The sequence below is a fragment of the Vipera berus genome (genome assembly GCF_964194415.1).
Source record: "Vipera berus genome assembly, chromosome: W".
In the NCBI taxonomy this organism is placed as follows: Eukaryota; Metazoa; Chordata; class Lepidosauria; order Squamata; family Viperidae; genus Vipera; species Vipera berus.
The window spans coordinates 55246382-55273277 of NC_138210.1; the positions used below are offsets into that span (position 1 = coordinate 55246382).

A 26896-nucleotide genomic window follows, 5' to 3' on the forward strand; every position below is an offset into this window, starting at 1 on the left:
TGAAGATGAAGTTATCCTTTAACATCCTCTTCTTTGGTTGGTATCTGATCAAATGGAAGGGAAAGAGAATCATATATGCTGTTTGATAGAGGGGGGCAAAAACTCACCACTGCTTCCTATTTCTTGGTTGCTCTGTGTCTCTAACGGCCTGATCTTCTTTCCAGGGTGGTGGTTGGCCAGGCAGTGTTGGACTTCTAGAGGTGAGTCAATAGGTTGGGGGGGTTGCACCCCTTTCCCAAAATGCTGGGAGGTTCTGGGGTGGCTTTCTGGATGCTTATGGACCGTCTGAAATAATTTTTTGCACTTGGGAGGATTTGAGCTTAGACGGAGGCACAACAAAAGCACTCCAACAAGCAGTCAGTTCCACTGATGAATATTTTAATCCTAAAATAGTTGGCCACAAGGGTCATTCAAGGTATGTGCAAAGTCACGTGGTTGCACAGAGAGACGGACACTTGAGCTGGGTAGTACTTCTTTATTGGATTGGAAATGAAGCTGGAGCAAAGAGGTTACCTGGCGTCTCTTTATACCTGCCCAGGTGAATCGCAACCAATAGATTCAAACCTGGGCTTCCCGCCAGTGCAGGTGGCCAATGGATTTAAACCCTGGCTTCCCGCCAGAGCTGACTATGCCCTGGGGCTGTCAACGACTCGCTCTATTCAGGCTTTCCCGCCAAAAGCGGTTATAGCCTGGAGCTGTTCAGCCCCCTGCTGTGCTGACATTCCGTGTATGCTTTAAGAGCATACACTACACCCCTTCCCCCATAGTGAGGAATTACCCTCTGTCATTCTGTCTCCATAACTATATACACTTATTTACACTATACACAAGAATTTACATTTGTTATTCCTTGGTTGCTTCTCCACCCCCCTAAGAACGCACATAGTCCGCGAGGTAGCTTGGAGCCTTGTGCGGCCTGCTTGATCTTCTTGGGACTGGTTCTCCTGGTGGTGTGGTGCTGTGTCTAGACTCTCTTCCTTGTTGTGATTGTTGTGGTGGATTGTGGTGTCTGTGTGTGTGTGTTGCGGTGCCCGGGTTTTGTGTTCTGCTGGGTTCCAGTGGCTGCCTGGCTTCTCTGTCAGTCTCCTGTCTGGGGTGGTGTTGCCACTGTGCCCCTCTGCTAGCCCTCCTGGGTGTTTGTGTTTGTGTTTGTGTTGGCTCTTCCTCCTCAGTCCCCAGTGTGTCCTCAACAACACTTTCAGAAGCCCTTTTCCTCAGCTGGTCTAGGTGCCTCTTCCAAAGGAGTCCCCCCTCCACCCTCACTTTGTAGGAAAGGGGTCCTGTTTGCTCTAGTATCTCCCCTGGCACCCATGGGTGACCTGAGCTATAGTTCCTGGCCCAGATGGGGTCCCCCTTGTTGAAACTTGTTTTGATGTTGGGGGTCCCAGCGTCTGCTGCTACCCTGTCTGGGTGAAGCCTGTCCAGTGTTGTTATGAGGTGTCTGCCCCATCTGAGTTCCGCTGGGCTTTTGCCTGTGGCAGTGCAGGGTGTTGCATGTTGGTGTAGGAGGAATGTGGCCAGTCTTTGCTTCCAATTTCCCTGTACTATGCGCTTGAGGGCGTCCTTTGTTGTCCGCACGAATCGTTCTGCCAACCCATTACTGGCAGGATGGAAGGGAGCCGAGGTGGCGTGCCTAATCCCCAAGGTCCTCAGGAACACCTGGAAATCCGAGGAGGTAAATTGTGTTCCATTATCTGACACGATCACATCAGGCAGACCATGTGTAGCAAACATCCCCCTCAATGCTTGAATGGTTCCTGCTGAGGTCATGTTGCCCACAGGCACCACCTCCAGCCATTTAGAATGGCTGTCTACTGCTACCAGGAATGTGTGACCTTGGAATGGGCCTGCATAGTCTATGTGCACCCTGGACCATGGGGAGTGTGTTTCCTCCCACTTGTGAACTGGTGCATGTGGCTATTCTGGCCGTGACCTCTGGCATGTGTAACACCCCGCTACTAGCTCTTCTATCTCCTTGCCCAACCCTGGCCACCACAGGTAGCTCCTTGCCAGGGCCTTCATTCTTACTATTCCTGGGTGGCCCTCGTGCAATGACTGGAGGACTCTTTCTCTGAGCCTTGTGGGGATGATGACTCTACTCCCCCACAAGAGACATCCCTTGTGTGTGGATAGTTCATGCCTTCTGGAGAAGTAAGCAATGAACTCTTGCCCTGGTGATTTGTCCTGCCACCCATTGCTCACCCATGATTGTACCCTGCTCAGAACCTTGTCCTTGGGGGTCTCTGTGGCTACATCCCTTGCGTTGAGGGGGCATTCTGACAGTTCCTGTATTGCCAGTATTTGGGCAGCCGGTGCTGGGTCCGGCTCAGTATCCCTTAGGGGAAGTCTGCTGAGGCCATCTGCGTGCCCCATGTCTTTGCCCGGCCTGTGTACCAGTTTGCATGAGTATGCAGACAGGAATATGGACCAGCATAACATCTGGGGTGACAGGATCTGTGGTGTCTGCTTCTCTGTTGTAAATAACCCTAATAATGGCTTATGGTCAGTATAAATTAGAAATTCCCTACCATAAAGGTAGTCATGAAATTTCTTTACTCCTGCAACCACTGCCAGTGCCTCCTTGTCTATCTGGGCATAATTTCTCTCTGCCGCTGACAGGGTCCTGGAGTAATAGGCGATGGGGGCCTGAGTTCCATCCTCCCTTAAATGGCTGAGAACTGCCCCAATCCCATAAGGGGATGCATCGCAAGCAAGGCAGATTGGCTGGTCCTCCCTGTGGCATTGCCTGCTAACAGGTTCTTCAGTGTTTTGAATGCGTTAGCGTGTTTGTCAGTCCAGTCCCAGGATGCTTGCTTGTCAAGCAACCTGTGTAGGGATTCTGCAATTGTTGCTTTGTGTGGCAGGAATGCGTGATAAAAATTGAGGAGGCCCAGGAATGCCTGCAACTCAGACTTGTTTTTGGGAGTTGGGGCTTCTTTGATTGCCCTGACTTTGGATGCAGATGGGTGAATGCCTTGAGCATCAATCCTGACCCCCAGGAACTCTGTCTCAGTTACCCCAATATTGCATTTCTCCCTTTTGAGTTTCAACCCTGCACCCCTGAACCTCTCAAGCACTGCCTTCAATCGGGCTGCCAGAACGTCCTCGGAGCTGGCTGCGATCAGGACGTCGTCGAAATAAGGGCAAACCCCTGGTATTCCCTTGAGGGTCCTTTCCATCACCTCCTGGAATATTCCAGGAGCCACGCTGACCCCGAACTGCAACCGGTCTACCCGGAACGCCCCTTTGTGTGTGATTATTATTTGTGCTTTAGCAGCCTCTGGGTCTACCGGCAGCTGCTGATAAGCTTGGGCAAGATCCAGTTTAGCGAACACCGACCCGCCTTGCAGGGACGCAAGAATGCTGCTTACTGCAGGAACTGGGTATGAATGAGTGCTCAGAGCCCGGTTGATTGTCCCCTTATAGTCGGCGCAAATTCTAATTTCGCCGTTTGCCTTGAGCGGTGTTACGATGGGGGTTTCCCATTCCGCTCCATCGACTGGTGTTAGCACCCCCTGGTCTACCAGCTTATCCAATTCCCGCTCTATCTTATGTTTTAGCGCAAACGGAACCCTCCTAGCCTTCATCCTTATGGGTTGCACCTGGGGGTTTAACTTAAATGAGATTGGGGGACCTGTGTACCTTCCCAGCTGCCCGTTGAACACATCCGCAAAATCCTTGCAGACAGCTTTAAGGGAAAGGCAGCTCCGCGTCTGGTGAATCCCCGTGATTCCGATGCCCAGCGCGTTGAACCACCCTAACCCCACGAGGCTGGTCCGCTGCCCTTTGACGACCAGTACACTTAATTTGCCCTCGAACCCTTTGTACTGAACCCTCACCAACGCCTCCCCCCGGATGTTAATGGGTGAATTCTGAAAGTCCGAGAGGGTCAGTCTGGATGGCCTCGAGGGAACCCGTTGGCCGCTCCGCTTGCAAATCTCCTTAAACGTTCTGGCGGAGATGATGGACACGGCTGACCCTGAGTCCAGCTCCATCGTGCAGGGGACCCCTTGCAGCTTCACCCTCAATTTTATTTTCGGGGTTAGTGCCGCAGGGGCCCCCGTTAGACAAATGTCCCGCCGTCCCGCTGTGTGACTGACCGTCAGTCCCGGCAACCGCTCCCCGGTACCTGTAGCGAACTGGAACTCCGCCTCCACTTCGTGCAGGCTATCCCGCTGCTTGTTCCTGCAGACCGCCGCGATGTGCCCAGTTTTCCCGCATGCCCGACACTTGGCCAACTTCAAACAGCAGGTAGACCAGGGATGCTGTCCTCCGCAACTGGCGCAACGGGTAGACCGGGAGTTGTTCGTGCCACAGCCGGAGCACTGGGTAGACTGGGGTTGTCCGCAGCCGCTGTGCTGGGTAGACCGGGGCCCGCAACCGCAATGCTGGGTAGACCGGGGCCGATTCGCACTGTAGCCGTGGAGTTGGGTAGACCGGGGGCCGTTCTCTCCGCACCTGCACTCCTGGCATCTTGGGTCCGCCGTGGCTGGTCTTGGCTCCCTCACGTTGTCTCGGTTGGAGGTGACGGGTTGCTGTTGTCGGTGGATGGCGTCCACTTCCGACTCTGCCCCGTCCACATCGCTGCAACCACTCAACTGGTGGATGGATCCACCCTCTCTCGTGTCGGACTCCTCAGCCGCGTCCCAGGCTAGGAATTCCTCTTGGACATCCCTCAGGGTCAACTTCTGCTTTGCGAAGATTTTTTGGCGCAGCTTCCTGTCCCTCAACCCACAGAAAATCCGATCCCGCAGCCGGATCTCTAAATTTTCAAAGTTACAGAGGCGAGCTGCCTTCCTCAGGGCGGCCATGTATTGCTTGGAAGACTCACCCAGCCGCTGGTCCCGTTTCTTGAAGCGATACCGCCAGGCGATTTCGGACGTCTCGGGCTTGAAGTGCTTGGTCAGCTTTGCCAGCAACTCGCTGTACCCGACGGTGTGGATGTCGTCGGGTGCACAGAGACCGACCGCCAGCTGGTATGTTTCCGTGCCGCAGCTGCAGAGTAGCGCCGCCGCTCTCTGCCGGTCATCTTTCACCCTGTTTGCCCGTAGGTAGCACTCGAGCTGCCCCACGAAGGCTTCCCACTCCTCTGGGCGGTTGCTATTGAAAAGGGGATACTGACCCAGTTGTGCCATTCCTCCGTCTCGGTCGTCCTGCGTCTTGGTCCGGGGCTGCCGATTGGATTCCGTCCGCGGCAAGCGTTGTCCGGTGCAGGATCCCACCCTCGTCGCCAGTGCAAAGTCACATGGTTGCACAGAGACGGACACTTGAGCTGGGTAGTACTTCTTTATTGGATTGGAAATGAAGCTGGAGCAAAGGGGTTACCTGGCGTCTCTTTATACCTGCCCAGGTGAATCGCGACCAATAGATTCAAACCTGGGCTTCCCGCCAGTGCAGGTGGCCAATGGATTTAAACCCTGGCTTCCCGCCAGAGCTGACTATGCCCTGGGGCTGTCAACGACTCACTCTATTCAGGCTTTCCCGCCAAAAGCGGTTATAGCCTGGAGCTGTCCAGCCCCCTGCTGTGCTGACATTCCGTGTATGCTTTAAGAGCATACACTACAGTATTTATTTCAAAAGTCTCTTCTGCAGTGAAATTTGGGAGGAATCCCTTGTTTTTCAGACTCTTGGGGGGAACACTTTTCCTGGTCTTTCTTGGTAATTTATTTATTTATATGCTTCCCATTTCACTGTTGAGCAACTCTGGACGAGCCAGAGTTGAATTGGCACAAAATTCTTAATTGGCTCCATTAAAGTTGGCGATTGCATCTATAAGATGCATGAAGTTCAGCTACTTTTATTTAATTAATTTTTTGGGGTGGGTGGGGGGGGTCCCTTGTATTGTAGTATGTTGTGTCAGATCAAGCTACTTTATGTGTTCATTGACCTCAGTCTATTTAATTAGATTACCAGATGCTCAAGTTGAGCTGTTGGGATATATATGCATTAGGGGGCATATATATTTGGAGAGAACCCAGGGCTTTTTTTCTCATAGAACACCCAGAACGGAGTTCTGGCACCTTTTTTGGATGGAACTTTGTAGGGAGGGCAAGGTGGGTTATATAACATGTGTGAGTTCCGGCACCTTTTTCTTTTACAAAAAAAGCACTGAGAGAACCTATTCGAAAGAAGTTGTGGTGGTGTTTGTTTGTGTGTATCTTTGCTGTACTTTAGGTGTTTTGTGTATTGCTTTTTGTGTGCAGTTTTCAAATGATGGCCTGTGGTTGGCTGACAATCTCAATGATTTGCAGTGAATATTTGAAAGAATGTCTGATAAAACAGGAAGCATTAATCTGAAAATTAATGCACCAAAGACCAGGCAGGCTGTATTTGACGAGGTAAATACAGTAGAGTGAAGAACTGCAAGTGATCGTGAAATATTATTGCAAGTAGAAAATTATGAGTATCTTCGTAAAAAGTGTTGTGGCTAAAGTGGGAAGAGAGTTTATTTCCAGGGCTTCTTTCCCTGAACATGAAAGACGATGGGACCAGGTTCAGTTCCTCACTTTACATAATCCCCTCAGATCTCCCTAAAACTATTCCTGCCTCTAAACAAATCCTACTCCAAACTAATCCTTTCCTTGCAGAAAAGAAAAGAAAAATGGGTCACAATTAATAAAGAAACAATGAAATTGACTACAGGCAGGAAAAATGCAGCTCAGTCAATTGACTAAGGAAATGTTTCTTAGAATGTGATCCTAGGACCCTAGAGGGGATCACCCAAAACCCCCCTCAGGGGTCCATGACATTAAAATGATTTGTCTGTTTTGAAAAATAATGTTGTTGTTGTTGTTGTTGTTGTTAGCTGCGAAGTCATGTTCGACTCATCGCGACCCTATGGACAATGTTCCTCCAGGCCTTCCTGTCCTCTACCATCTTCTGGAGTCCATTTAGGCTCACGCCTACTGCTTCAGTGACTCCATCCAGCCACCTCATTCTCTGTCGTCCCCTTCTTCTCTTGCCCTCAACCTTTCCCAGCATTAGGCTCTTCTCCAGTGAGTCCTTCCTTCTCATTAGGCGGCCAAAGTATTTGAGTTTTAGCTTCAGGATCTGGCCTTCTAAACAGCAGTCAGGGTTGATCTCCTCTAGGACTGACCGGTTTGATCGCCTTGCAGTCCAAGGCCAAAAAGTACCAAAAAGCAAAACGAAAAATAATACAATATTAAAATCCCATCAAACAAATTGCGAGAAGTGATATGGCAGCAAATGTGTCAATTTTAATTTTTCATGTGGTAAATATCAATAAATATATCCCATGGGGTCCTTCATAAATTTTCAAAAGTGGGAAGAAGTCCTGAGAGAAAAAAGACTAAGACAATTGTACAAAGTAACTGTCACCTAATCTCAACAATATAACTTCACTTGCTAACCAGAAACAATGCTTATTTCTAGCATCTCTGTTGCCTCTGTAACACGTAGGGTATTTCAATGATAAAACAGCTTGCTTACACAATCAAACTTATCCAGTTTTTCTGACAGTGAACCAGAGTCCTAAATTTTCTAACCCCACAATTCCAAATCCCTGTAAAAGATTTTCCATTCTATTATACTCTGTTCCTTTTCCCTTGTAATCTGAAACTGAATTACTGTTCTTTCAAAAAGTGTAACTTTCTTCCTCAGAATCGTGTCCCATCTTTCTCATTCACAACAGTTTCCTAAAGATGGGGAAATGATGGATAACTTTTATGAGGTGTAAGTCCTGGGAGAAACTAAGCATATGGCTTGCCCTGAAGAATGAATGTCAAAAGAAGTCAAAATAGCAATTTTGTACAAGAGTGAGCCTCTGCCTCCTTTTCAAGGATGTTGGTGTGGGTAACAACGAACAAGTCCTAATTCTATTTCTTACAGCGATCATGTTGCACATAGTATGAAACACGCTGAGGTTTTACCGTAAAGAGACAAGGAATGAGGATGCAATCACAAAAGGAAGAAAAGAAGGATGAGCAAAAAGGTTCCATTGAGTGGAAGAGAAGAAATAGAAGGAATTGTAATTAGATGGAGTTGATTAGATCCTGAATGAGTGAAAAGTGGTGCATTTAAAGAACAAAGATCCTTATGAAGCGATTTACTGAAAGCAAGGGAAGTGGTTTGCAAGAGCAAAAAGGGACAGTGGTAGAATGAATCATATAGCGGTAAACCTGATTTAAATTCCTTTTCCTTATCTCCTACCTCTGTTGGGCTGGCTTATTACATTAATCTGCTTTTTCTGTGCTTTGCATAAAGTTCCTTCGCTCACTGAATATGTATTTGTGTTCATAGATTAGCACTCCAGATCAAGGGAAGTCTTGCCAATTTCAGATTCGACAGAGCACTTTAATTGTCTTCCAGAGTTAAGCATAGAGGGGAAATTCCAATATAACTCTGTGTAATCCCAGCTGTGTGTGAAGAAATAACATTGCTTTTTAATTACTGCTATAATTTTCAATATCATTTATAAACTGGTTTGGATGTGATGAAAGCAAGGCAGGTTTGTAGGAACAGAAATATACAAAGTGGTATATTGAACTCTGTAAGTAGAAAGCTGATTTAGTTGCATTTTCATTCCTATTTCTTGATCTCTCACATCTAATATAATTGACTTATTACTTCATGTTTTTCTGGGTTTTGCACAAAGTTCCTCATCCCTCTGGGAAGGTATCTCACCATGCATATCTCTGCTCAATTGGAGTTTTCAATTTTATGGTTTCTTTTAACTGTGTTCAGGGGGTCCTAATTCTGGAGTTAAGCCCAAAGGAAAAATTTCTACAGTAACCTGTCTTGGGGTTGTTCACTTTCAGACAAGTTTTTTTCCCCCAAGGAGAGCAAATGACAGGTATGCAAAATATTTCAAAGCCAAATGCCTGATTTCAAGTTCAAAATAGCAAACTATAAAGGCAAATCAGTCTGTTTTGAACTAAGCAGACTTCAAATTTGAAATGCTTGACTCACCATTACTAGAAATGTCTCTATTTTTTTTAAAAAAAAGAGGAAATAGAATAATTAGCACAGGAAAAAGCAAGACCACAAACACACACACAAAAAAGAATTCAGGGCTGAAAAAGCTGTTCATGTGAGAAAGAAAGACCAGCTGTTTTTGACCAATAACAGAAGTTGGGCATAGGTTATATTTAAAAAACAACCTGGGTGTTGCAATCTTTGGTAATAAATGGCAACAAAATAGATGTTGTTGCAGGAGTATTCTCTGTTTAAATGCTTGGTAATCATTTCTTCCCAAAAGTATCAGGCACTCTCCATAAAGGAAAGTACTGCTCCTTTAGTGGTTCCATTTCTGTGGGGTGGGATAAGCAGATGCTGCACTTTTCAGATATTATTCTGCTGTTTTGTTTTTTGTTTCTTTGTTTTTCTTATCCAGGTCAAACTCTTCCCAAGCCTTTGATATCTGTCTCCTTCAGCGGGACAGTTGCTTTGGGTGAAAACGTCACCGTCTTCTGTGGGACTCGGGATGATTTTCAGGGAGATGTCTATCTCACCAGATATACAAGACCAAGTCATAACATGGAAACTGTAGCGTGTAAGAAGGCAGAATCCTACTGGACTGCATTTTCCTTGTCCCCTCTCAACCGGTCACATGGGGGCAAATACCACTGCAGATCATGCCTGCATGGAAGAGAATGTTCAACCTTCAGTGATGAAATCTATCTGAACCTAACAGGTAACGTCTGCTCAGTACTTTTTTTGATTTTCACACAAATGGCACTACAAAGAGTTTCACAATTTTGCCTCTGCCAAATATTTCCTTACCCTGCCAGAGAAGCTCAATGGATAATTTTGGGCAAATTGCTCTCTATCTTTGTAATTTTTTTTTCATTTTGTATTTTATCCTTGCTGGAATTGGGTATGTGTAGTTTAACGAAGAGAAGGGCGAGGGGTGACACGATAGCAGTGTTCCAGTATCTCAGGGGCTGCCACAAAGAAGAGGGAGCCAAGCTATTCTGCAAAGCACCTGAAGGCAGGACAAGAAGCAACGGATGGAAACTAGTCAAGGAGAGAAGCAACCTGGAACTAAGGAGAAACTTCCTGACAGTTAGAACAATTAACCAGTGGAACAACCTGTCTCCAGAAGCGGTGAATGCTCCAACACTGGAAGTTTTTAAGAAGAGACTGGACAGCCAAATGTCTGAGCAGGGGGTTGGACTAGATGACCTCCAAGGTCCCTTCCAACTTATGATGATGATGATGATGATGATGATGATGATGATGATGATGATGGAAAAACAGAGGAGGGAAAGGGGAAGAGAAAAGTGTAGAAAAGAAGGGAAAAAGTAAGAAAAGACATTGACTTCTGACTCCCTTTGGTGTCGTAGAATAAGAAGTGACATTAAACTCCAACTTTTTACTTTTACATAATAGTATAAACTAGCCATTTCTATAACAACGAATCTATCTAATCAGTAAACCCCCAAATCAAAGTTTTATTTTTATTTTTTTCCACCTCAAAGACAAAGTCCGGGAGCGGTTTCCAAGCAGAAACCAAAGTAATTGTGGGGTGGGGGTTTTTTCCCCCCTTTTATCAAAGCAGTCAATTTAGACATCTCTGCTAACTCCATCAGCTTTTGCAACCATTCATCCATTGTGGGGACTGAAGTGTACTGCCATTTTTGTGTATAATGTAATCTTGCTGCTCTCAACGTATATGACATCAAAGTTCCAAAAAAACAACAACAACCCCACCTCCAAATCTTTTTTCCATTAAACCCAAAAGAAAAGTTCCTGGTTTGCTCTCTATCAACCAACATACCATCTCACAGGAGTGTTATAGAGAAGGGAAAGAAAGTGGTAGCATTCTGTATACCACTCAGATCACTGGTACAAGAGATGGGAAATTAGGGTTTGTAATGCCTGAATGGAAAGCCAAGTTGCTTCAACTAAAATATTCATGCGTTTTGCAAGAGAGGTCCCTTCTGCCTCCATGGTGATGTAATCTAGATTAAAATTGGTTCGTTAGCTTGACCTGATGTGAATTAAGTTCTTTTGCGGTCTTTGAAATGACAAATCCATATCTGTGCTTGGTCATCCATTGGGTTGGACAAAGAGTGTCAACATGTACACGATGATGTCAGAATAGAAATGTGGTAACTAACCTCTTTGTATTAGAGATTGTTGACCTCATGACACAATGCATCCATTTGCGTACTTACATCATGGCACCTACAACTTCATTTTGATATCTTTTTGCTTTATAGATGCTATTCTCTCTGTAAGTTAATATTGTTTAGTATATCACTTTGAAGACGCAGAATGTAAGGTAAGGGAAATTTGGGTGGGCTTGGATAGAATAATGAAGTGGGAAAGAAAGAAATAAACTTATTTATAAATATTTGGAAAAAATACGTATTTGAAAATGGAGAAGAGGATCCTTTCATTGCCAAAAGACTGAAAAGAGAGAGATATTTTCTGTGGCTGAATGAAGCAGGAGATACTTGACTACAAGGATCTCTGAGGTTTCACTGAATCTTTCCCCCTTCTAGATCCCAGCCTGACCAAGCCTACCATCCAGATTTTAAATGTAAAAAAGCGTCCATACACCATACGGTGTGAAAGGATAGAACCAGATCTGACTTTTGCTCTTCTGAAATCAAAAAAGCAGATAAAATACAAGGCTGCAGTGTCAGGGGAAAAGGCAGTGGATTTTTTTCTCCACCAGAGGAGGTTGGAAGAGGCACAAAATTATACCTGCCAGTACCACCAAGAAAGCAGTCCCTTTGTCTGGTCAGTGCCAAGTGACCCACTGGAGCTGCCTTTGAGAGGTAAGTCGCCAAAGTAGCACATATCCTTTTCTCCACTTGCCCCATCTGAGATGGATCTGAACTGCTGGAAGAGCTCAAACTGGGCCAGAGCCCTTAGTCGTGGGTATCAGACAGATTGGAAGTCATAAAACATTAGGCCAGTAGGTGACCCTGGATAGGCCAGTATCTGTCCGGGGTCCATTAAATATTTCAGGGGAGACAGGGAAAGAGATAGATTGACATGAAGGCTGGCAGAGAGGCAAGAAGAGATAGACAATTCTTGTTTTAGTTAGATTATATCAATAAAATTAATGTTCAGGAGAGAAGAGATAGAGAGGCAGGAGGCTGAAGAGACAAATACTGCAGTACTGACCAAAGGCTTATCTCCACTCCTGAGCTGTTTCATCACCAGATTGTACACATTTTAGGATATTGCTCCAATAGTGAGTGCTAGCAGTGATCGGTTAGGCATAAAATGAGGAGATTTATCATATTTTAAAGTTATCCCTCAGCAGCTGCTGAAATTGTTTTGCCAATGACCAGGAAGTCCTCCCAGGGAAACATGGAGGGGAAGGGTTGGGGGTATTGGCAATGTGTGTATTTTCTTTTTGCAGGGAGGGGAGATGAGAAGGGATGGGGGGGTCAAGACAAGACCTGCAGGACCTTCAGCTGTGGGCCTTGCCGGTCCTCTGAAGTTGATCATGTAACCAGCTTTAGGTAGACCCCCTCACGACATGGAAGTGGGTCCAGAACAGAAAGACCCTAACTTATTGGAAAATCTGCTGGTGATGGGTTAGATTTATTCACTGTTGTGGTTCGATGGAAGGGGTTCATAGGCTTGGTATAGAGTGGGTGCTGGGCTTCCATCCCCATTGTTTGGGGGGGGGGCGAATTCTCCTTTCTTTGCCAATGAAGGAAGATGTGTTGCCAATGTGCAAAACGGAACCCTGGTATTTGCTAGGAGACTTCACAAGAGATATTGTTGAAATCCAAAGAAATAAAGGAATTCCTTTCTTGGATCCCGACTGTTTTTAGATCCTGAGATGATGAATCCCACCACGGAGAAGACACCTGGAGGATCCAATGCTTCAGGTGAGAATCTCCCCATAAAGTCCCAAGGGCTAAGAAATGGTCTGGTTTTGCCCTTCCTAAATAAGAATGAGGACTTCTTTATGCAAACTCCATTGACATAACCTGCTGAACCATTTATAAACCTAGCAGCTACAACATACTAAGCACAGTTAGTTTTAACTTTAGTTAATTATCCTTAGGAATAAGGACATAGATCTTGAACCATGCCTTTGGGAAAAAGGAGAGCCTGATGAACATCTTCAAGGCTGCTGTGAGGATTGTGGTAAACAGATATAAAATTGCTCAGATCTGGTCTGAGTTGGATTTTGAGGTATAGACCAAACCCAACACAGTTTCCAATTTCTTGCCACCAGTCAATGAGATATATGTATTATATTATTATTATTTTTTGAATGATGGTATAATCCCTCCACCCAGAAATCCCTGGTGGAACGTTTTGCAGAGATAGAGACTGGTGCTCAATCACAAAGAAGGCCAGATGGAGGTTAAGTAAGCATATCCAGAAAAGCAAGTACATGCTGGGCAGTCTCCAAGATGGCTGCCTTGAGAGCTTGCTTCTTCTCAAAAGAGCCACCCTGATGGTTTGACTAGTCAGAAGGTCCACTTCCCAAGTAGCAAATTGTGGGCAGTGCTTCCTCAGTACCACTTTTAGCCCCCATACAGTTTTCCTTTGATTTTTCCTGTGGGCCTATGGATATACCTCCAAACAAAATACTAACTTTCAATCACTCTTTCCAATTGTTTTTCTCAGACCTGCATGCAGATCTAAATATAGTCTAGGAATCAAGCATGTTGCTAAGAAATGTTGCTTTGCGGCATTGCTAAAACTGTAGAACATACAGCCTGACTGGCCCCAAGGCAGTTAATTGTGGTCATTTTCCTGCATATTGAGAACTTACAGGAAGTAGGATGGAAATCGCAAACAGATAAAGACACCTGAGGTTATAGATCTTTTTGCAGATTTATTGGTGGATGGAATTCTATTTCTGTTTACTCTACTCTATACGTGGCCTTTGGTTTTCTCCCTTAAATGGACTTCATGGATTCTCAACATTCCTAATGATAATTTTTCATATCCGTGTCCTACCGTTTTCTTATTTGGATTGTCCCCTGCACATTGGCCGTCTCTTGATCTTTGCAAAGAATTCCTATGAGTGAGATCTGACCTGAATTCTGATTTACAGAATTCCAGAGTTGACAAATTCCACTGGTGCCTTTTGATATCAATCACTTGCTCTGTACTGAAATCAGGGCTGTTCGCAAGGATTGATCAAAACAGGAAAGATGGTGATGCAGCAATGCAATCAAAGCCCTACTGATATGCAGGTTCTGAGGTTTTGCTGGTAAAAAATATAGCAAACCAGAAGTTGCCTTCAAGCTTTACGTTTTTATTCAGCTGAACAAAAAAGATGGGCTCCTCTAAATGAGAGCAGCCCTGAAAGACAAGAAATCCTTGTATTTATTCTTTCTGGTTACATAAGCAAGGCATCCAGGAAAGATGACACGCGTACATAAAGATTTCACCCAGTAAGTCTGGCATACTGTAGATAAGAGAGCAGAAGTACCCTGAATACAGGGTATAGACTTACAAACATAAGTTAAAATATGCTAACAACAAGAATAAAATATTAAATTCTATCGCGCTTTAACTCTCCATAGTCATAATTATATTACTAACAAATAACAAATAACTAATAATGTAAAACCACTACTTATTCAAATGCTAAATGAAACTTTTTAGTCCCATATTTATTCTAAATATATTCAATCCATCTTCTCCACTCCACAATATATCTCTGTTGCGATTGTTCTTTCAAGTAAGCTGAGATCTTTGCCATTTCCGCCAAATTGGAAACTTTCAAAGTCCATTCTTCTATAGTCGGCAGTTCCTCCTTTTTCCAATATTGCGCTACTAAAAGTCTTGCTGCCATAATTAAATTCAAAACCAATTTAGTATCTATAACAGTAAAGTCTGTAATAATACCCAACAAAAACAAATGTGGAGAAAACCTTATCTTTTTCTTAAATATCTTTTGCATATTCCACCAAATTTTAATCCAAAAAGCTTTGACTTTTTTACAAGTCCACCATATATGAAAATACGTTGCATCCTCACAACCACACCTCCAACATTTGGGCTGGCAGTTCGGATACATACTTGCTAACTTTTTAGGGTCTAAGTGCCATCTATAAAACATTTTATAAAAATTCTCTCTTAAAATTTGAACCTGTGTAAATTTTACATTTCTGACCCAAATCTTTTCCCAAGTATCCATCGTTATAACCTCCTGAAAGTTCTGGGCCCACTTTATCATAAAATCTTTAACAAGTTCCGTTTCTGAATCAATTTCTATCAATGCATTATATATCCTTCTTATATGTGCTTGACCTTGATCTCTAACTTGTTTTACCAAATTTTCATCAGTTATCAAAAAACCAACTTTCTGATCCTCTTTCCATCTTGCCTGTAACTACCCATACTGGAACCAAGTTTGTACAAACTTTTCTTCTTTTAAAATATTATATGGCCTTAATTGCCATACATTCCTTTCTATCCTTAAAATTTCCTTATATGTAGTCTCATCATGTTTAAATCCAACGTTTATATTTTCTATTGCATGTTTAGGTATTGCCCAAATTGGTATCTTATAATTTAACTTATATCTATATTTCTTCCATATTCGCAACAGAGCATACCTTAATATATGTATCTTAAACACATTAAGGTAAAGGTAAAGGTTCCCCCGCACATGCGTGCTAGTCGTTTCCGACTCTAGGGGCCGGTGCTCATCTCCGTTTCAAAGCCGAAGAGCCAGCGCTTGTCCGAGGACCACGTCTCCGTGGTCATGACTAAACGCCAAAGGCGCACAGAACGCTGTTACCTTCCCACCGTAGTGGTCCCTATTTTTCTACTTGCATTTTTACATGCTTTCGAACTGCTAGGTTGGCAGAAGCTGGGACGAGTAACAGGCGCTCACTCTGTTACGCGGCACTCGGGATTCGACCCGCCAAACTGCCGACCTTCTGATCGACAAGCTCAGCGTCCTAACCCACTGAGCCACCGCGTCCCTTCTGAGCCACCACGTCCCTTCTTAAACACATTATCCACCTTCTTATCATACAATACAGTAAATATGCATGCCAACCAAATAACAAATCATAACCCTCAAGATTTAATAATCTCCCTTGTGTTAAATTAAACCAGTCACTTATCAATGATAAAGCAGCAGCCTCATAATATAATTTAAGATTAGGCATTTTAAGACCACCTCTTTCACGTATGTCTTGCATTATCTTAAATTTAACTCGTGGCTTTTTCCCTGCCCAAACAAATTTATTAATACCTTTCTGCCATTCCTCCAAATTTGAATCCTTTTTAAGTATAGGTATCATTTGAAACAAAAATAAAAAATTTGGCAAAACATTCATTTTCACTGCTGCAATTCTTCCCAATAAGGATAATTGTAGTTTTTTCCAACTATCTACCGTAAGTCTTTTTGTATTTTTACCCATAACGGTTCATAATTATTCTTGTATAACTTCACATTTGAAGCTGACAAATAAACCCCCAAATATGTAGTCTTCTTGACTATTTCAAATCTCGTTAACTCTTCTAAAACAACCTTTTGTTCTATAGTCATATTTTTAGACAATATTTTAGTTTTTTGTGTATTTATCTTAAATCCAGAAACTTTCCCATATAAAATTATTATCTCCATCAGTGTTGTGACTCAGGGCCAGCCTGTGGGTCCGGCAGCCGGCTCAGATGTCTCGGATGACTCAGATGAGGGGGAGGAGGAGTGTGTGGAAGACGAACCGGCTGATGATGGTTTGGAGGCTTCGCAGAGCCCCCAGCCGGGGCCCTCTTCTCAGCTGCGTGAGCCCGATAGTGCGGAGGATGATGACCCACAGCTGGCCCTGTTCAAGGACGCCCGACGCAGGAGGCAGTCGAGCAGGAACAAACAGAGAAAGGCTGTGGGACTCCTCGGGAGGAGGCACAGGGAGGCCACGCCCTGATCTCTAAATAAAAGGAGTGTTTGGGGAAGGGCTGGTTGCTGAAAGCAACCCTTCCGTTTGAGGATTCAAGTTCCAGTGTTTTTGTTTCTTGTTTGAGTAATAAATCTTGGCAGACGCTTTGCAGCCTCAGACGCTCTCCAGTCTCTACTGTTTGAACAGGGGTTTGCCTTATTGCAAGGCCGGTAGCAGGCTGGTTCAGAACAATCAGCTCTACAAATGAGTAAGTCGGTTGACTTACTGTAATAACCAGGTCATCCGCAAATGCTCTCAGTCTATAATCCTGATCTCTTATTTTAATTCCCTTAATTTTATTTGAATCTCGTATTTTAATCAATAATATTTCCAATGTTAAAACAAACAGTAAGGGTGACAATGGACACCCCTGTCTTGTGCCCTTTTCAATATTACATGTTTCTGTCAAACTACTATTAACTATTATATGAGCTGTTTGCTTCTGATTTATTGCTCTAATAGATTGCAAAAAAAATTCCCCAAACTCCATTTTCTCCAATACTTTCACCAAAAATTGCCAATCCAATTGATCAAAAGCTTTTTCAGCATCCAAAAAGATCAGCGCTGCAGAGACCTGATTATTTCTTTCCAAAAATTCCAATAAATCTACAATATGTCTCACATTATTCTTCATTTGTCTACCATTTATGAATCCAGTTTGATCACTATGAATCACTTGCTGCATTACCTTCATTAATCTATTTGCTAAAATTTTGGCAAATATCTTATAATCAGTATTTAAAAGCGATATTGGTCTATAGTTTTTGGATTGGGTAGCATCTTGATCTTCCTTCGGAATCAGCGAAATAAACGCTGTTTTCCACGATGGAGGCACTTCTCCTCCCAGTTGAATTGTCCTAAACAATTCTCTTAGAGGTTCCACCATTTCTGACTGTAAATTTTTATAGTAGACGGCAGTCAATCCGTCAGTTCCTGGTGCTTTACCCACCTTTAATTGCTTAATTGCTAAAAAAAATCTTCATCATTTATCAATTGATTCATCCCTTCCCTTTGTTCTTGTGTAAGAACAGGAATGTTAGCTTCCTGCAAGTATCTATCTATATCTGTATCTCGAATCTTATCTCTAACATACAACTTAGAATAGAAATCAACAAAAGCCTTTTTAATAAGATTCTGCTGATACACCACTTTACCCTTGTACTCTATTCTATCTATATTACATGCCCTTTATTTCTTCCTTAACAAGTAGGCTAACCACCTACCCGGTTTATTGGCATTACAAAAAGTGTTATGGTTAACATACCGTAAGTTAGTTGCCACTTGATCTGCCATCAACATATCAAACTGACCTCTTAGTAAAGTAATTACCTCTTTGATCTTCCCATCAGATGGATTCAAAATTAAAGCCTTTTCTTTTCTCTTAATTTCGTCCTCTAATTCTTTCCGCCTGAATTCCAATTTATGTCTATATTTATTGTTCAAGTATATTAACACTCCTCTCATATAAGCTTTACTTGCATCCCAAACCATCTCAATAGAAGTACCCTTATGCATATTAATTTTAAAAAATTCTTTCATCTGTTTTTTACACTCTTCCACATTTTCCTGATATCTAAACAAATTCTCATTTAGTCGCCAAGACCGTCTATCTCCATTATCTTTTTCTATCTCCAACCATACTGGACTGTGATCAGATATAGTTCTTGGACATATCTTGATCTTCTTAATCCTAGAAAAAAATCATTAGTAATTAATACAAAATCAATCCTGGATAAAGATTGATGCCTATTAGAGAAAAAAGTAAAGTCTTTTTCTTGCAAGTTCCTTTCTCTCCAAACATCTCTCAATTCCAAGTCATCCTTCATCTCAAAAAATGATTTAGGCAGTCTAGCATGACTTGGCGTACTTCTAAAAAGGCCTCTTTTGTCCATTTGTACATCCAAAACACCATTCCAATCTCCCATAAAAATATAAGATTTGTAATCCCACTGAATAATCTTGCTGTGTAATAATTTATAAAATTCTGCTTGCTGTTGGTTAGGAGCATATAATCCAACCAGAAGTATTTCCTTGCCTTCTATTTCCTTAGGATCTTCTTTCAAACCTCTAATTCTCACAGCAAACTCCATTTCTCAATACTGTAGCAAAACCACATCATCATCAATCTTTTCCATCACAGTTTCTGCATCCATCATTTTTGCATCTAATCTCATGTTATTTTGGCTAAGCTCTTCCACTCTCTCATCCAGACGCTCAATACAAACAGCAAGCCCTTGAAATGCACATTCGCAATTGATATTTCCTATACTGTCCCCTAATTCTGGGTCAACACTACTCCTTTGTATGTTTTCACAAAACTGACACACACACACACATCAAGAGACTGGGCTTCAGTTGCACTGGAGCAATCAACATCTTTTCTTTTTTTGACACCCCTGGCAGGAATTCACATTAAGTTATCTCAGGAAGATGATTGTCTTAGGTTATACCCAATAAAGGAGGTCCCACCACCTCACTATTTTCACTGCTAAAATGCTCTTATTGTTAGGAAGTTCTTATTAACATTCCGTCAAACTCTGTCTTACTATAACTTAGCTCCATCATTCTATGTTTTGCATTTGGGAATGAAATGAACAAGTTTTTGACTTCTTTCTGTGTGTTATCCCTTCATGTGATTTGAGAAGTTCTACTTCAAACTTCTCTTTTCACGGCTGAACAATCTGTTTTCCCCTTCATCACTGCATGCATTGCACTCCTTCGTGCGCTCTGATTTTCCATTTTCTACATCTATAGGTGGTCCTCAACTTACAACCACAGTCGGGACTGGAATTTCTTTTGGTAAGTCCTTGTGGTCGTAAGTCAAGTCAGACCCAATTTTACCGCAATTTTTATAACCGTTAAGCGACTCTCCATGATCGTTAATGCCGTACTCATAAGTTCAAATCCATTCTTCTAAATTGGTGGGGCGATTTTTGCCAGAACTGCCCCCAAAAGGTAGCAAATCATGTTCACGTGAGTACAGGATACTGGAACCAGTCGTACATGCCAAGCATCCTCACTGGAATCACACGAGGGTGGGGTGTAAATCATAAGTGCAAAGAAGTGGTTGAGAGTGCAAGGACTGGATTTTTTTTTCCAACCTCATTGCAACTCCGAATAGTTACTAAACAAATGATTGCAAGTTGAGGATTACCTGTACTTTATCTATTTATTTGATTTTAGCCTACCTATTGTATAGGATTTCTGGAGGGGAAAAATACTTTCAGGCTTGCAAGATTGGCATTATCCCTGCGAGGCAATCCAGAGAAGAAAAGCAACCAGGAGTACTAGCTCTATCTTTACTATTACTTTACAGTAACAGAATCTTGCAAGGCTGAAAAGTATTTCTCCCCTCCTTTCCTTTTTCTCTCTGGCAAACTAGGGAGGGTCCCTTTTGAAGTGCTTCCCTGTGCTCCTTCCCCCTTTTGTGGGCTGAGACGTCTTTGAAATGCCGGCTGCACCATTGGCAGATCTTCTTCCTGTCTCTCTTGCCCACTTGCTCCATCTAAAAACAGCTGACCGACACTGGTGGGTGGACTCATTGCTTCACCAGCACTTCTCCACCCCACAAACCGTCTGTCACCCAAGGGTCATGGGAGGGGGTTTTTTTGGGGGGGATCATGTGTCTAGAATGTGAGACTGGTAGATCTGTGCAAATAAGGAGTTAAGAAGTTTATATAACACCTATTGGCATATTATGAGACACAGATCAAGCAAAATCCCAGTACCTCTTCCCAAAAAGTTAAAATGGACAGAGAGAGAAATCACTAGGGACTGGTAGAAAAAAGGGGAGGTGTTCAAAGCAGCCAAAAATGGCCCTTAGGAGCTCAGAAGGTCTCAGTCCTGGCTTTACCATCATCACCACAGTTGCTACAAAAGTGCCACACACGGTGCATGTAGCAAGGTGAAAATACTACTTCAACATTGAGCCAGGTAGATTTAAAGCATCCTTAGCTATGGATGGGAGAGAGTAAAGCAATGAGTACCTGTCCTTCAAGAACAGCTAGCAAGGCAACCTGAAGTCTACCTTAGACAATTGTGTATAAGTCCATTAACTCGCCCTGCCTCAGTTACTTTATTTAAAAATGCTTATAACAAAGACTTTTTTCATCTCCCCTCTATTTTAAAATCCCTCCTATTTAACTGCCCGAGATGGTTTGTCTATCAAAAGCTCAGTAGATCGCCATCATCCTTGTAAGGGGCAGATGTTGCTGAACCACAAAGCAGAAGCCACAACTGGTGTGTCAGTGAGAAAGGATGCTCAAAAGTTTATTTCAGCAAATATTTAAAAAGCATCCTAATTTATCCATTAACGAGGACATAGCATATTTACATTCTCCTATAAAATCAAACTAGGACATGGTGATTTAGTTTGCAGAGCTAAAAGGTACAGAACAGCTGATGAGAAGAATGCTTTGTTTTAATTTTACAAAATTCATTTACTGCATCTTATAAACATTGTAGAAGAGTCACGATAATTTAGAGTAGCCATTGTTTTCTGGATTTGATATAGGAAGGTGGTGGGAAGAGAAACATGGGCATGAAAACAAACAGTGGGAGTAAAGCTTTCCAGAAAGGCGTCATTAGATATTGTTAGTGTTTATGTGACGAAAGGGATATGGAAAGACCTACTCAACTGGTTTGACTCATGCAGTTGCTCAAAGTCTAGGTCTACTGCATGACGTGAAATGATGAGGCAAGGAATTTGTGTGTGTGTGTGAGAGAGAGAGAGAGAGGGAGGGAGAGAGAGGGGGGGGGAAGAGAGAGAGAGAGAGAGAAAGAGAAGCATGGGATGGATTGAGAACCAGGAGCCATGGACAAAAAGCAGTCTGGGGAAAAAGGGCTCCATTGAGGAAAACAAACCCACTGATTTAAGAATAATGGTAGCTTTTCTTCCCCACTGTCAGCAGAAGGTGTGGAAAGACCATAAGTCTAATTTAGGGCACATACTTTGTCTCCAAAGGGTGCCAGTTTCAACCTGTGTCATCTCCAGAAGGATGAGGAGGAACCTCTAGGAAACCCTACGTGAGTGTTGAGATGGACATCTAGAGGAGCAGCAGTATAATGCAACTGTTTTGGTTTTACAGATATTCTTAGCCTATACTTATGGGCGGGCATTGGGGCGAGCGTTTTCCTGATCGTTGTGTTGCTGCTGGCTGTTGTATTGTTCAGGAAAAGGAGAAAAAGTAAGTGATGATCTTGTAATAAACATGGTTACAGAGAAGTAGATGAACAATAACCAACTATGGTATTTAAGGCTCACGAGATTACTGCATTGCCTTCATTTTCATCAAAAGCATAAAAAAGCTTCTCCCTAAAAGATGACAGCTCATAGTATTAGACAGAGAGGCAAAGCACATTTTAGACCTTGTGATTTAAAAAAAAAAGCTTAAAGCTTGCTAGCAATAGGTAATAAAATCTGAAAACTTGATAATTGGACCAGAAAGATCTTTTTTATAACCCAAGGGAAACAGCTTGTATATCTCCTTGATATACTCCTTGAAATAAGAAAAAAAAGTGGCTTAAAGAAATTGAAGAAACGTATTATAGCCAGGGATTTTTTTCTCATAGAACGCTCAGAACGGAGTTCCGGCACCTTTTTTGGATGAAACCTTGTAGGGTAGGCAAGGCGGGTTGTATGACATGTGTGAGTTCCGGCACCTTTTTCTTTTACAAAAAAAGCACTGATTATAGCCATTACAACTGAACATATGAACATGTTTTAAAAATGGCTTACAATGGCTTACCCCAAACATTTAAAAGCAAAGGAAGCCATCTGACAAAAGAGAAATGCAAACTTAAGAAAATTGAGCAATAAATCAGCAGTACAAGATAAAACATTAACATTCTGAATAAGCAGAACAGACTTAATCTCATCTCTAATGTTAATAAAGTGGTGCAAGCAAATCTAACCAGAAAGGAAATTGCAAATTTGAAGTGCAAAGACCTAAGGTGGAAATGGGTAGAATTTGTTTTAACTGCAGGTTTCATATGAAAAATCCTCCAGATATACCAGCATTTCAAACTGGAATAATATGAAGATCTTAGCAGCTGTATTTTAAAAACTGGAGGAAATTTTTAAGCAATGAATAATTTTTTAAAAAAATAATGTTGTATGCCAGGCAACTCTCACCAACTCTGAATGGCTCACAACAATCAACCAAATTATAATAAAATCAATAAAAAATAAAAAAAATAAAAGAAGGCAAGTGTGATGAATCATGAAATGGTAGAGTGGGGCCACCTTGGCACAAAACCTTTCTGATATAAATCAACTCTGATAGAGACTTGTTCATTTAGGCATTTTATGGGGAGAATGTTTTGGAAAGGATGAGCTGCTATTATTTTAATCAAATACAAATTAGGCAAAGAATCTCATGCCTGTCTTTGATCCACAGATTTCAAAACCAATGAAAATAACCCAGCAATGAATCTGGTAAGATCTTTCTTTTCTTAACTGTGCCTTCCTTGTCTAAATTATTTCATCAGATACAGAAGTTAGAACAGTCAAGTCCTTCCAAAGTTACCTCTGAATTGTCAGTTTTCATTTGATCTAAGGAGAACATTACTATACAGGGTGTAAACCTATTACCGTAACTGTAATTAAGTGATAATATTCAATAAGAGCGGCATGGTGGCCTAGAGGTAAAAACATTCACCTACCACTCAGAAGGCTGAGTTCAATCCTAGATGTTTCTCTATCAGGATGCAAAGAGAAAATATCTGCTGTGAACTCTGCATAGGCATCAGGAAGGGCATCTGGCCAGTAAATGCTCAGCTCCACTCAGTGGCTCTGACTCCACCCCGATAAAAGGGATTACAGGGTTGTAAAAAGAAAAAAAAAGATAACATTCAACATTAACATTAACTATTCATGTTAATTAAAACCATTTATTTTCCCCCTGCTTTCGGGAGTGTGGCTTGAAGAAAGACAGACAAAAGCTTGAAGATTGTTGGGCATGTGTGACTTAGAATTTCAGAAACTGCTCCACTTAATGAAACTGGTGGCATTAAATTCATAATTACATCATGAGAGTGCATGGGAAGACATTCTTGTGCCTATGAATTCTCTAACCCCATTCTTGTTGGAGGCTGACTTAGCTCTCCTTATCTCATGCAAACTATATAACTGGGGAAAATGGGGGTCGTATGTAAGTACAGTCCTGTGCCAGTGAGCAACCAGAAAATTTGATTTGATTTCTCTGAGGCCAAAAAGTTTTCATTCTATTCCATGCAAAAATGGAAGCTCTCTAGCTCTCTCTTCCAAGCTGGAAGTAGAAGCATTGTGTGGAAGCATGTGAAGGTCCTAAGAACAGGAACATGGCCTGAGCATTGATTAATGAAGTTTTTAAAACTATAACAGAAAGGAGATGTATTTACAAGAGATATATGACAGGGGCAGATAAACCTAGTACTTTCATCCAGTGGTGGGATTCAAATATGTGAACAACCAGTTCTCTGTGTGGATGCCGCTTCCGGAAGTCCATTCTGGGCCTGGGCAACCAAAAATTAGCTAACGGTTCTGCTCAAGTGGTGCGAACCAGCTGAATCCCACCACTGCTTTCATCCTGTTAGGAGAAGGATGAAAGAGCATGTGCTCCTTTGGGGGATACCTGGGAACAAAAATCAAAAGTGAGATCAAAAGAATTAGCAAACAAGTAGCCAAAACAGATGATAAACAAAGAGAGGACAAAGATTTTTCTATTCACAACCCTCTGCCCCTAGTAGAGAGTAGATTATGAGTGGCTGAAGAATCACTGCATGTCATGGGCAGTAGGAATAATCTTGAGGAACAAGAGGAAGAGCCACAGCTAAGACAGTCATTGGATAAATGAAATTTGAGTACAAGGCAGAAGAGTAATTTGAGAAAACGTCTCAGATTTGACCCTTCCTAGTTTTCACAAAGATGGTGGCGGGGGTGGGGGATCTCAATGAAACTTACCCAATTCTCTTATTGCAATTTTATAATAAAAGTAGTAGTTGTATTCCTAACTTTGGTTTTCTAGTTTGGTCCACCTCAAAGGGCTGGCACAAATCTTGCAAATCTGCAGAGTTGAATTCTTTTATTTTAATAAGTGATATCTGGGAATGACCTGGGAAGAAAAAGGGGAAGAGATTTTGCCCAGGGAATGAATAGGTAAAAGTGGGAGCTGCCTGCAGTTGAACAACAGGAGAAGAAAAAAAGGATCTACCCTACCTCCTCAGGTGGTAAAAAGAGCTGGCAGGAAATTTGCACTTTCAGAGGGCTGTTAGTACTTGGGAGGTTTACATCAACTTTGCAAATCTCAAAGTGCAAATCACCCACTGTTACTTTTTGCCACCTGATAAGTTGGGATGGATCCTTACTAAGCTTCTTCCTCTGCCCATTGTTCAGCTGCAGGCTCCCCCTCCTTTTATCTGCTCTTTCCCTAGACCAGGGGTAGGCAATCTCGGCTCTTTTATGACTAGTGGACTTCAACTCCCAGAATTCCTGGGCCAGCATGGCTCAGCTTGGAAACCTCTCCCTTGCCCCTCAGCATGGCTGGCTTAGGAATTCTGGGAATTGAAGTCCATGAGTCATAAAAGAGCCAAGGTTGCCTACCCCTGCCCTAGGCAGCACCTCTTCCCCTTGTGTACCAAGCTCATGCCCACACACCATTATATCACCTCGTCTGCTTGCATTGCAACAGCGAAGGAACGTGTGCCTCCTAAGTCTTTCTTCTTCTTTCTAGTCCTCTGATGCTGGAGAACATCCGGATGAAGTCTCCTATGCTACTTTGAATCACCAGCCACGGAATACCCAACAGGCAACCCATCCTTGCCAGACCTCTGAACCTTGTTTATATGCATCAGTGGCCAAACATAAAAGTTTTCATCCATAAAGGTCATAGGACCTTGGGGGACTCCTGAGTCGAATACAAGCAAGAATACCTTATTTTTATTTTTTCCCCAGATGGTGTAAATTATAGATGCCAAGGGTAAGGACCAGATCATACTGGGAGCTCAAGAAATGAGATCATCAGGATGCTCTTAACTATGGTACTTGGGACAATGGTGGAGCCTTTAGTATTGAGGCCCCCGCTCTTCACATCGTCACTCTCGCCATCCATCATCATCCAAGGCTGAAGGAATTTGTTGACACTGAAATCTACTCCTGATCTGTAACCGTGGTTCCTTCCTACACGCTCTTAGTCAATATTTGAATTACAGGCAATCCTCAACTTACAACCGGTTGCTTAACGACCATTCAACATTACAACGAGGATTGTCCCAAGGATTACTTACAACCCGGACTCAAAGTTCCAATGGTTGGGCTCACTCTGTGGTCACATGGCTGAATTTTGGATGCCTGGCAACATGGTTGCACTTAGGGCTATTTCCAGTATCCCACAGTTATGTGAGGGTGTTTTGCGTCAGTTCTGCCAAACCCAGCACTTCCGGTTTTGGGCAAAACCATGCCCAGGGTGAACCTCTGGTGATGGAGCTCACTTAACAGTTGCCGCAAAAATGGGTTGTAAAATTGAGTCGGCCCATTTTGCAACCATTACCATTTACAGCTGTAATAGGCAGGCTCCGTTATGGTCATATGTCAAGGACCATGTGTAGTCTTTTTTTTTCAATACAGGTAGTCCTCAATTTACGATTGCAATTGAGCCTAAAAAAATAAGACAGTAAAGTGAGTTTTGCCCCATTTGTATGACATTTCTTGCAACAGTTATTAAGTGAATCACTGCAGTTGTTAAGTTAGTGGTGCTGTTGTTAAGTGAATACGGTCCCCCCATCGATTTTGTCAGAAGATGGCAAAAAGCGATCACGTGACACTGAAACTGTCATAAATACCTGCCAGTTACCAAGCATCCACATTTTGATCATGCAACCACAGGAATGCTGCAATGGTCATAAATGTGAGAAATGATCAGAAGTCACTTTTTTCAGTGCCCTTGTAACTTTGAACAGTCACTAAAAGAATGGTTGTAAGTCAAGGACTACCTCTATGTCTCTCCAACTTTTCAGTTGTCAGCAGAAGCAGAATAAACTAATTAAAAGTTATGCAAACAACTTATGCAAAA

At 42.6% G+C, this 26896-nt stretch overlaps 1 protein-coding gene across 1 annotated transcript; it reads left to right on the forward strand.

Annotated features, from left to right (window-relative positions):
• LOC308675976 (T-cell-interacting, activating receptor on myeloid cells protein 1-like) lies at positions 1-26896 on the forward strand. Its single transcript, XM_081341667.1, has 8 exons — positions 1-36; positions 165-200; positions 9353-9652; positions 11469-11747; positions 12762-12818; positions 21935-22033; positions 23246-23283; positions 25559-26896. The coding sequence occupies exons 1-8, from the start codon at positions 6-8 to the stop codon at positions 25706-25708; spliced, it is 990 nt and encodes a 329-aa protein (XP_081197793.1). The 5' UTR covers positions 1-5; the 3' UTR covers positions 25709-26896.

Excerpts from the sequence above, each read along its gene's own strand:
- LOC308675976 (XM_081341667.1), top strand. The coding sequence starts at position 6 with ATGAAGTTATCCTTTAACATCCTCTTCTTTG. Across the intron at positions 12,819-21,934 it reads TGGAGGATCCAATGCTTCAG|ATATTCTTAGCCTATACTTA; the intron begins GTGAGAATCTCC and ends TTGGTTTTACAG. Across the intron at positions 23,284-25,558 it reads ATAACCCAGCAATGAATCTG|TCCTCTGATGCTGGAGAACA; the intron begins GTAAGATCTTTC and ends TCTTCTTTCTAG.